Here is a 9,604-nt window from a genome sequence, read left to right as displayed (position 1 = left end):
GACTTTTTACTTTTAACAGACAAAAATCAGGATTTTTGGGATGTGTTCCAAATGTAACAAAAATATTATTTTTTTCTTTATCCCACATTTAAATACTGTTCATTTAATAGAATTCTGGTAAAATAAAATAGAACACGTATGAACTGGAAAATAAACTTGCTTTACATCATGGAAACTTCAAATCACAACCTCAAAAGTTTACATGTTTACATTTACATGTATGTTTACCAAAAGGTTATGGTTATTCTTGCCCAATGACATGAGTCCAGGGATTTTAACCTTTGACTTCCCCACCTAAACTGTTCTACAAAATGTATCAATTTTTTTTGTTGCTGTTTGTTTCTGTTTTAGAAAATACATTTAGACAACTTTTCATGATGAATCAAACATCGTCATGACATTTAAAGTGCAGACCAACCCTGAAATTGAACACACCACTCCATCAGCACAAAAAACAAAAAACTCTCAAACGTCTCGTAAACATTACTGAGCCAAATGATGTGACGCTGCAAGAATTAATTAGAGCTTAAAAAAGTTAATTTCAGAGCATCACCCGCTGACTGTAAGAAGAGAAAGAAAACCTTAAATTCAGAATTTAACATCAGTGAATCCTATAGTTCAGGGAGGAAGTGGTTTTTTTTTTTAACTGTCCATTACGAAGAGTTCTCTGCTTATACAAAATCATAATATTGGAAGAAAGAAAAGTTTTTTTTCATAAGTAACTTTTTATTGTCGATAAAGTTACATATTCAGTTCACTCAGATCTTTGGTGTGTTTCTCAACAAAATCTTTTTCACATTTAGAGCTAAGATGTTTGACATAGAAAAGCTTAAAATGATCTTTACCTAAACCTGAAAATAAATGTCTTTAATTTCACCTTAAAAATATATGTAACATTATCCAATTTCCAGTTTCATCTGAAACAAATAGAAGTACATTTATGTCATTTTTAAGCGAGACGATCGCAGTTTTCAAACATTTGATTTTATTTCGTTTTCTTTTTAAGATCATCGAACAGTGAGAAACATCACCAAGGTGCAGTGCTCAAAATCCCCGTGGTCCATGAAGGCATCACTTGATGACGTCGCCCTCGTGTCGCCCGTCACCGGAAGTCAGTCAGAAATTGTTCCTGCTCGCCTCGTCGTCTTGATTTTAAATCCCCGCTGCGTTTTGGGGCAGAAAAGGAGAAGTTTCCCCGGTTTTCTTTCGAAGAAAAACCCGTTTCCACCGGAAGACATTCCCGCCATGGCAGAGGAGAGGCGTCTGTAGGTAAGAGACACGGAGACCGTTAACTTACCGAGGAGCCGTGGTTAGCCGACCAGCCGGTAATAACACGGTAGTTACTAAAGACACATTAAGCGAGTTAGTTTGTTCGGGTTGAAACCGTCTCCCAGTATTTCTGTAAGTAACCGTTACGTAACGGAGAGATAAGCCGGTTATCTGCGTGATAACGTCCTGCTGCTGCAGGTGAAACCTGCGGGGAAAGCCAGGCGGAGCGGCGGTTTACCGGAGGGCTTCCTAAACATAAACCTGAACGAACCCAACCCTCCATCTAATGTTTTACTGTTTCTAAAGAATCCGTCATTAGATGTTTATTCAGACTCTGGATCCAAACGCCAACGTGGTCCAGAGTCCATGGTTCTGCTGGATCTGCTTCTGTCTGTGAAGAACTGGAGGATTGTGGGTAAAAACCCACGTCCATGTGAACAGATGATCTTATCACGTTCTAAAAGCAGAGCTCCTTATCTCTACAAACATGAAGTTCAGGGAAAGGTTCTGGAGCAGCCGGCTGTTCCTCAGCCTCCCGTCACCATCGTCGGGTTTTTCTTCCTTCAGGACGGACCCCAAACTCTGGACGGGATCCCGGCAGACTGCAGCCATCATGAGGTGACCTCTGACCTCTGCGTCTTCTGCTGATCTGGACAAATGGCACGGTAATGAATGTGACGGAGCCGCTTTAGCGAGACATCCATGAGGTCTGAATGTGTGTGTGCGACCTGCCGCCGTCCTGATTGGTTCATTGTGCGTTACCTGTGTAAAGGTGTGACCCTCCCTCACACAGACGGGTGGGGGGTGTTTGTAAAGAGACGGGAAAGACCAGTTTCTCATGAAATTTGTGGTCAAACTGCTGCTCTGACTCTGGACTCCCACAGACAACAGGAGCTCCAGAATAAACAAGACAGACGTTCTGAAACACTCAGAGGTTCCCAGAGTTCTTTGAGGGTTCCTGGAAATCTGAGTTCACAACTTCAACTGTTCAAGACAGAATTTAGAAAAGAAAAAACAAGAAATCTGATTTTTCAAGGACTTCTTTCTAAAACTGAGCAGAAAGCAGTTTACCTTAATCCCTTCTGATGTAAGCCTGGTTTCAGTGACAGAGGTCAAAGGTCATCAGCAGCTCTGGTCCGTTCTTCATGCAAATCTCCAGAGCTCTGGTGTTTTGGGACTTCCATGTCCCTCCACAGATTCTCTGTTGGATTGAGGTCCAGATTCTGGCCTTCAAATCCTTGTTAGCGGCTCCTGGGTTGCCATGGTGATGTGTTCTGATCATTGTCCTGCTGGTTTCATCCTCAATGAAAACCGATGGAAGGTTTTCGTCAAAAATCTCTGTTCCTTTTTTAAGTCATCCTGCAGAAAAGCAGCCCAGAGCATGATGGTTCCACCTCCATGCTTCAGTTTAGTTTCACATGGAGATCTATTTGAAGAGGAGGTGAAACTGAGATCCAGCTCCACTTTATCTCCTTCAGGATTTGATTGTCGTGTTCAGGTTGATACTTCCTTAACCTAAAGGAGGGAATTGAGCGCCGGCCGCCGCTGTTCTCTGACGACTGTCCTCCTGCTCAGGATCACGCTGTCCTGCCTGCCGGCCTCCTGGTACTGCAGCGTGTCCCTGCTGTCCGTGGGCTGCGCTCCCAGGCAGAGGCTGCTCCTGCTGCTGCTCCTCATCACCTCCGCTCTGCTCCTCCTGGCCACCCATCAGAGGCAGCTGTGGGGCTCCCAGCCGCGGCCCAGAGGCAACAAGTAAGTGAGACGACCAGAAGCAGGAGAGGACCAGCCGTTCTGCTCCAGGTTTGGTCAGAGATGCTGTCCGACAGCACGGCGAGGTGGCAGGCTGTGACACGAACCGTGCACGGGCGCACGCTGCAGCGGCGCACTAATGCATTACGCAACCGTCCAGCTCTGTGACAGGAGGGAGCTTTTAGACAGAAACTCAGAAAACCTTCTGCTCAGACACAAACCTGAGGTTTCTCATCCTGTTGTTTCTCATGTCATGTTTACCGATGGTTGGAAACGAGAAAACGTCCTGACGTGTTTCTGAGATGAAGGTTGGAATCCAAACAATCTAAAATGCTGTGAAAACTTGTTTCCTCTTTAATCGAATTTCTCTCTAAAGTGATTCAGTTTTCAGATTCTAATGTCACTAAAACAGTTTTGGATCAAAATTGATTGAGCCAAAAGGAACATTCTGGAGGGTGTGTCTCCCGTTTCAGTTCTGAAAAAGGCCTGCACAACCATGAAGACACGGCAGTGGCAGTGTCATGGTCTGTGGTTGTTGGAATCCGACATTTCCTTAGAGGAAAACGTCAATGTCTCTGAGTTTCTGTTTCCTGTGACTGAGCGGCGTGATGACTTCCCCACTAAAACGTCCGTCCGTCTCCTCAGATATCTGTCCATCGCGGAGTCCATGGAGGCCACCAACGTCCTGAACCCCGCTCTGAATTATGGGATCGTGGTGGACTGCGGCAGCAGCGGCTCCCGAGTTTTCGTGTACTACTGGCCCCCCCACAACGGGAACCCCCACACGCTGCTGGACATCCGGCAGATGAGGGGTCGTGACTACAAGCCCGTGGTCAAGAAGATCAAACCCGGTGAGGAGCAGGTCCACCGTCGCTGGTTCTGACGGGTTAGGATTCGCTGCAGAACCCGGGTTTGGACCAAACGGCTCTGATCGTCTCTGGTCAGAGGACGTTTGTAGACGTGTCGTCTTCAGTTTGTTGTTCGGATGCGAGTCTCTTTGCGGTTGTGGCTCGAATGGCCGTTAAGAGGTTTCAGTGTTTGTGTTTCCATGACGACGGCGTCGATCTCATGCTTGAAATCCTCAGAGCAGAGCCAATGCCTGGAGATGCAGCAGCAGTCACTATGAACTCTGGGAAATCAGACGCTGTCATGATTTCTGAGGAGCATCGATAGATTCAATCACATGGTTTTCATGCTGCCCCGTGATTGGAGGATTTGATTCTTTTTATTTTATTATTTTTCATTACTCAAAACTGTCATTTTCCACTTACAAGTTCAGTTTTCTGAAATGAATCTAAAAACGTTTCAGTCTGACCAAAAGTCTCCGTTTAGATCCCAAACAGGTTTTTTTTATGGCGGGCTCTTATTGTGAAAGGCTGCATACAGATGTGAGGTTTGAAATCCCAGAAGACTTGGAATCTTGACTTGAAGAATATTCAAAGTGACGCTTTAGGATCATTCAAGAACATTTAACACTAAAATGACCAAAGTGGACTCGAGCGATAAACGGAACCCGTCCTGCGGTTCTGAGAGGAAGTTGCATCCAGATACGGTTCTCTGAAGGTGCATCCATCTTTGGCGATGCTAAATCCCGTTTTTCCCGTCAGGAATCTCCACGCTGGCCACCCGGCCGACGCAGGCGAGCGTCTACCTGCAGCCTCTGCTGAGCTTCGCGGCGGCCCACGTCCCGCAGAGCAAACACAAGGAGACGCCGCTCTACATCCTCTGCACCGCCGGCATGCGGCTGCTGCCCGACAGGTGAGCTGACGTTTGTGGAGGTGCTCTGAGTGACCGCCGCCGCTGAACTCTGTGCTCACCTGCGTGCAGTCAGCAGGCGGCCATCTTGGACGACCTGGTCGCCGACGTTCCCCTGGAGTTTGACTTCCTGTTCTCCCGTTCGCACGCCGAGGTCATCTCTGGGAAACAGGAAGGTGAGACATCAAGCTTTCAAAGGTCTGTGGTTTCAAAAGAAGACTAAAGTAACTGCTTCCTGTTCCTCCAAAATAAAGGCGTGTACGCGTGGATCGGCATCAACTTCGTCCTGGGCCGCTTCGATCACGCCGATGAAGGTGAGTGTCTCGGTTTCTGAGCTGCAGAGGAAAGATCTCGTCTTTAAAGGCGTTCTTTTTCAGAGGACGCCACGGTGGAGGTGACCACCGGCTCTCAGAGCCAGCCCCCCATCAGCCGGCGCCGCACTGTGGGCATCATGGATATGGGTGGAGCCTCCCTGCAGATCGCTTATGAAGTGCCCAACGCCATCACCTTCAACTCGCCTCAAGAGGTACGCAGGTGGAGGCGGGGTGGCTGGTAGTACGAGGACGGCCCTGACCCCGCCTGTTTTTCAGGAGGAAGCGGCGAAGAGCGTCCTGGCGGAGTTCAACCTTGGGTGCGACGTGGAGCACACGCAGCACGTGTACAGAGTCTACGTCACCACCTTCCTGGGCTTCGGAGGAAACATGGCACGGCAGCGCTACGAAGACCAGATCGCCAACAGCACCTTCACCAAGAACAGGTGAGGCGCGCTCACCTGTCTCCTCACGTGAGGCCGAACGGATCGTTCTTTTCCTTAGAACCTGCTGTCATGTGGTGAGAACCCGAATGTTCCCGTGTTCTCGTTCAGGTTTCTGACGGCGCAGACGGGTCTGAGCGAGGACAAACCTTACCTGGACCCCTGCCTGCCGCTCGGCATGCCTGACACGGTCCTTCGGGACAACCGCACCCTGCACCTGCGAGGTCAGGGGGACTGGACCCGGTGTCAGGAGGCGGTGAGGCCCTTCCTGGGCCTCCACAACGGCACCATGTCTCCACAGGGCGTTTACCAGGTACAGGTTTGGACCCTCAGAACTTGTGGAGATTCAGATCCGGGTTTGGACCCTCAGAACTGTTGTGGATTCCGCCTCTCCCTCCCTCTTCCAGGCTCCCATCAACTTCAGCAACAGCGAGTTCTACGGGTTTTCAGAGTTCTTCTACTGCATGGAGGACGTGCTGCGGATCGGAGGGCAGTACGACAGCGAGAGATACTCACAGGCTGCTAAGGTACACCTGCACGCACACCTGAGCTTCGCCTCACCTGTGAGCTCCTCCCACAGCTGTGTCTGGTCCAACAGGATTACTGCGCCACCAAGTGGTCCACGCTGCAGCAGCGCCTGGACAACCAGCTCTTCTCCCAGCAAGCGGACATCAGCAGACTCAGGTGAGCCGCCGACTCCGGTCCACCTGTGCTCCTGAAAGGTTTGTGCGTCGAGTGGACTTCCAAGAAGCTTCAGTCCCTCCACATGCTGTTCGGTCTGGTGACCCAGCAGAACCGCCCTCGGGTCTTAAGAGTTCTTGCAGAGGTCTGCAGGTTCCTGGCTGGTTTCTAGGTGACCTTCAGGTGCGTGGAGACGACCCGACCAGTCCGTCTGAAGGTCGCTCTCTCATCTTCTCAGGTATCAGTGCTTCAAGTCGGCCTGGATGTTTGAGGTTCTGCACTCGGGTTTCCGTTTCCCACCCGACTACCGGAGTCTGAAGACAGCCCAGCTGGTCTACGACAAGGAGGTCCAGTGGACTCTGGGCGCCATCCTGTTCAAAACGCGCTTCCTGCCTCTCAGGTGACTAAACCCAAACCGTCATTCGACTCTGGAAGGTCCAAACATCTGGACAAACGCAGGAACCGTTTCTGCTCCACAGGGACCTGCAGCAGGAAACGCTGCGGCAGAACCACCCCGGCTGGCTCCGCCCCTCCTTCGTCTACAATCACCACTTGTTCTCGCTCTGCATCCTGGTGGTGGTGCTCGCCATCCTGCTGTACATCCTGCGCCTGCGGAGGATCCATCAGCGGGAGCTGCGGCAGGCCGAGGTCCTGGACCTTCTCTGGGTCGAGGAGGGAGAGGCTCTGCTCCCCTGAGGACACCCGGACCGTCCGTCCACCCGAGGGAGGAGGAGCGACTGACGCTCCCATGACCTCCACTCCAAGTTCTTCAGGGATGCAGCTTTAAAATCAGAACTTTTTTTTTTTTAATCAAACCTCAGGGTGAAAGGGATCAAACCTCAGACTCCACGAGTCCCTCAAAGCTGGTCACCTCCGTGCTCCTACTCTTCCTCCAGAACCTGCACCTTCCTGACAGAAGCTCTCCTTCATGCTTGCTGGTTCTCCAGAGGAGAAACGGGAGTGAACATGATGATGATGATGAGGGAAACCTGTGAATGTAGAACTTCTTCACTAAAACCATCAGACCACGTCTGATCTCTGTGGATGAAGGAGCGAGGAGCATCTGCTGAACTCCATCAGGAGGTGCCCTTCACCTTCTGCTCCCACGTTCAGCTCCGGATCAGAGTCATCTTCGTCGTGGCTTCTCTTCACGCTCTGATGTTTCCAGGAAGTCTGTGGACTGAAAGCAGATGAAGAACCCGGAGATGCATTCCTGCAGCAGGAGGAAGACTCTGAAGAAGACGAGAGCTTCCAGGAGAAGATCTCCAACTTTTGAGTCTTAAGTTCCAGACGCAGCAGAGTCTGAAGAACAGGAACGTTCCAGGAGACTTTTCCTTAGCGGGATTCAAACCCATCCCTCTGCTGGATCCACCAGGAGATCCCAACCGGAGAACCGGATTCAGTTTTCATTCCTGTGAATCTGAAGAATGAAATGTCAACCTGAAAGAGAAACGTGTGACGCTGATTGGATTCCTCTGTGTGTGTGTGTGTGTCTGTCTCTGTGTGTGTCTGTCTCTGTGTGGTTCCTCAGAGTTGGGCGTTGTGCAATCCTAAACTGTAATTGACTGAACATTTGATTTTTATGTTTTTAATGGATGAATCAGTCATTTCTAAACAAACTGAAATCATTTTAATAAAATGTTTGTTCCGACTTTAAACTGGAGGTTTTGGTTTCAAACTGTTTTCTTTGTAGAAACTGTTTTAGCCACGCCCACCTGTCCCATCTGCTGTACCACACGGCGCCTACAGGTGGCGCCAAGTGAAGACTTTGCATAAAACGTCTAATCAACACGTTTTTATTTTAAAAATATACTTTAGACCAACAGCTGCGTATAAATATTCAAATATAGATCATAGAAACCATCAGACCAAATATCAGGCAGCTGTCTGTACGGCACTTATGACCCCCCCCACAGTTTCTTAAAGGTTAGAGTTTCTACATGAACAAGTGTTAAAGGACAGAGATGGGGGGGGGGGTGTCAGGATCAGGAAAACCCGGCTTTGGTTCCAAACCAGGATCTGGTTCTGGTTCCCGACTCGAGATGCAGCCCCCCCCCCCCCCCAAACAAACCCACTGGGGGGGAAGGCACTAGTGGGAGGGGGGGGGGTCCATCGGTGTCCCATGTTTAGTCACTGATGTCCTCATCGGGTTCCCTCCCACCCATCCTCACCACCTGGACTGACGAGTTTACCGTCATCCACGGAACGCTGAAAACGCAGAACGCCATCTGCTCTGAAGGCCAAACGGTCAGAGGAAGTTCTATTAGCACCTCAGGGAGGGGGGTGGGGCTTATCTGTGCTCCCGCCCTGGAAGACGGTGATGGGATGAAGGAGCAGCGCCGCTGACAACCGAAGAGTTTCGAAGGTGACCGACTACTTCCTGCCTCAAAGCTTTCTGGGAAATCTGATCAAGAGTCCAGCAAGGGACACTCCAGACCCCCCCGGCCCCCCAGGGCAGAGGATGATGTAAGCCTCAGTCCGGTTGAAGCTCTGGACCCAGCGTCCCCCCCCCCCCCCCCAGGATGCTCTCAGAGACATCTTCATGAAGCTGAAACGGTTTTGGTTTCTTGTCCAAGATGGGAGGAGCTCATATCAGTGGGGCGGGGCTGTGACTGACCACGCCCCCTCCGTTTGGAACAAGTTGACTTTGGTTAGGCGGTGTGACCCCCTGATCCCCCAAGCAGAAGTTAAAGGTCATTACTAGGATGTCAACTGTCAACACACAAGTGTCCTTGGTCTTACAGGAGGCGGGGCTTGGGTGGCTCCTCCCCTTTGAGGGTCTGAAGCGTCCCAAAGGTGCTTGGTTGCAGAAACCGCAGTGCAAAGCTTGTTTTTTTTAACGTCCAGACAGACGTGGGGGGGCTTCAACATGAAAGAGGCCCACTACGCCCCCCCCCCAATATTTACACACAAAAACATCTACAAAGTTTCTGCTTTACGGCAGTTCAGGAAGCTGAGGGGGGGGGGGGGGGGGGCAGTGCAGGTGAGGACACAGAAGAGGCGGTGCTAATGACAGGTGTGTGTAGGGATTTTTTTAAGGGGGGGGGCAGTGACAGGTCATGTTATCTTTGGTCAGTTTGACTTAAGGTGCCATTAAAGTTTGTTTAGTCGGATATAAAGAATGTTCTCAAGTGGTGGGGGGGCAGAGTACCCACTTCCTCGTTTTCCAGGTCTGGCCCCACCCACTTCCTTGTTGAGAATTCCTCTGTCCTCAAGTGCCCCCCCCCCCCCCCCCCGCCTGCACCCATTTACAAAACAGTGCAAAGTCTATTCATAGGCACAATAGGATACAGCTTGGGCGGGGGGGGGTACTGCACCCTCACACACTGTAACACACACACACACAAACACACACACGCACACCAGTGACATCAGCAGCAGCTGGAGCCTGGGGGG

At 50.4% G+C, this 9,604-nt stretch overlaps 1 protein-coding gene and 2 long non-coding RNA genes across 3 annotated transcripts; 1 reads left to right on the top strand and 2 right to left on the bottom strand.

Moving 5' to 3' along the window:
• Positions 1–965: 965 nt before the first annotated feature.
• LOC111948208 lies at positions 966–1,830 on the bottom strand. Its single transcript, XR_002874169.1, has 2 exons — positions 1,422–1,830; positions 966–1,263 (listed from the first exon to the last, which is right to left on the bottom strand). It is a non-coding gene; the product is annotated as an uncharacterized LOC111948208 (long non-coding RNA).
• LOC101160709 (ectonucleoside triphosphate diphosphohydrolase 7) lies at positions 1,157–7,871 on the top strand. Its single transcript, XM_011474842.3, has 14 exons — positions 1,157–1,269; positions 1,837–1,934; positions 2,845–3,021; positions 3,664–3,869; positions 4,626–4,776; positions 4,846–4,949; positions 5,028–5,087; positions 5,151–5,299; positions 5,364–5,530; positions 5,639–5,840; positions 5,935–6,054; positions 6,126–6,211; positions 6,447–6,608; positions 6,688–7,871. The coding sequence occupies exons 2-14, from the start codon at positions 1,927–1,929 to the stop codon at positions 6,902–6,904; spliced, it is 1,809 nt and encodes a 602-aa protein (XP_011473144.1). The 5' UTR covers positions 1,157–1,269; positions 1,837–1,926; the 3' UTR covers positions 6,905–7,871.
• A 117-nt stretch (positions 7,872–7,988) lies between these two features.
• LOC111948195 lies at positions 7,989–9,600 on the bottom strand. Its single transcript, XR_002874156.1, has 2 exons — positions 8,479–9,600; positions 7,989–8,349 (listed from the first exon to the last, which is right to left on the bottom strand). It is a non-coding gene; the product is annotated as an uncharacterized LOC111948195 (long non-coding RNA).
• Between the last annotated feature and the right edge of the window lie 4 nt (positions 9,601–9,604).

The sequence above is a fragment of the Oryzias latipes genome, chromosome 1 (genome assembly GCF_002234675.1).
Source record: "Oryzias latipes chromosome 1, ASM223467v1".
Taxonomy (NCBI): domain Eukaryota; kingdom Metazoa; phylum Chordata; class Actinopteri; order Beloniformes; family Adrianichthyidae; genus Oryzias; species Oryzias latipes.
The sequence above is the reverse complement of the archived record's forward strand: the minus strand, read 5'-3'. Positions and strand labels throughout refer to the sequence as shown.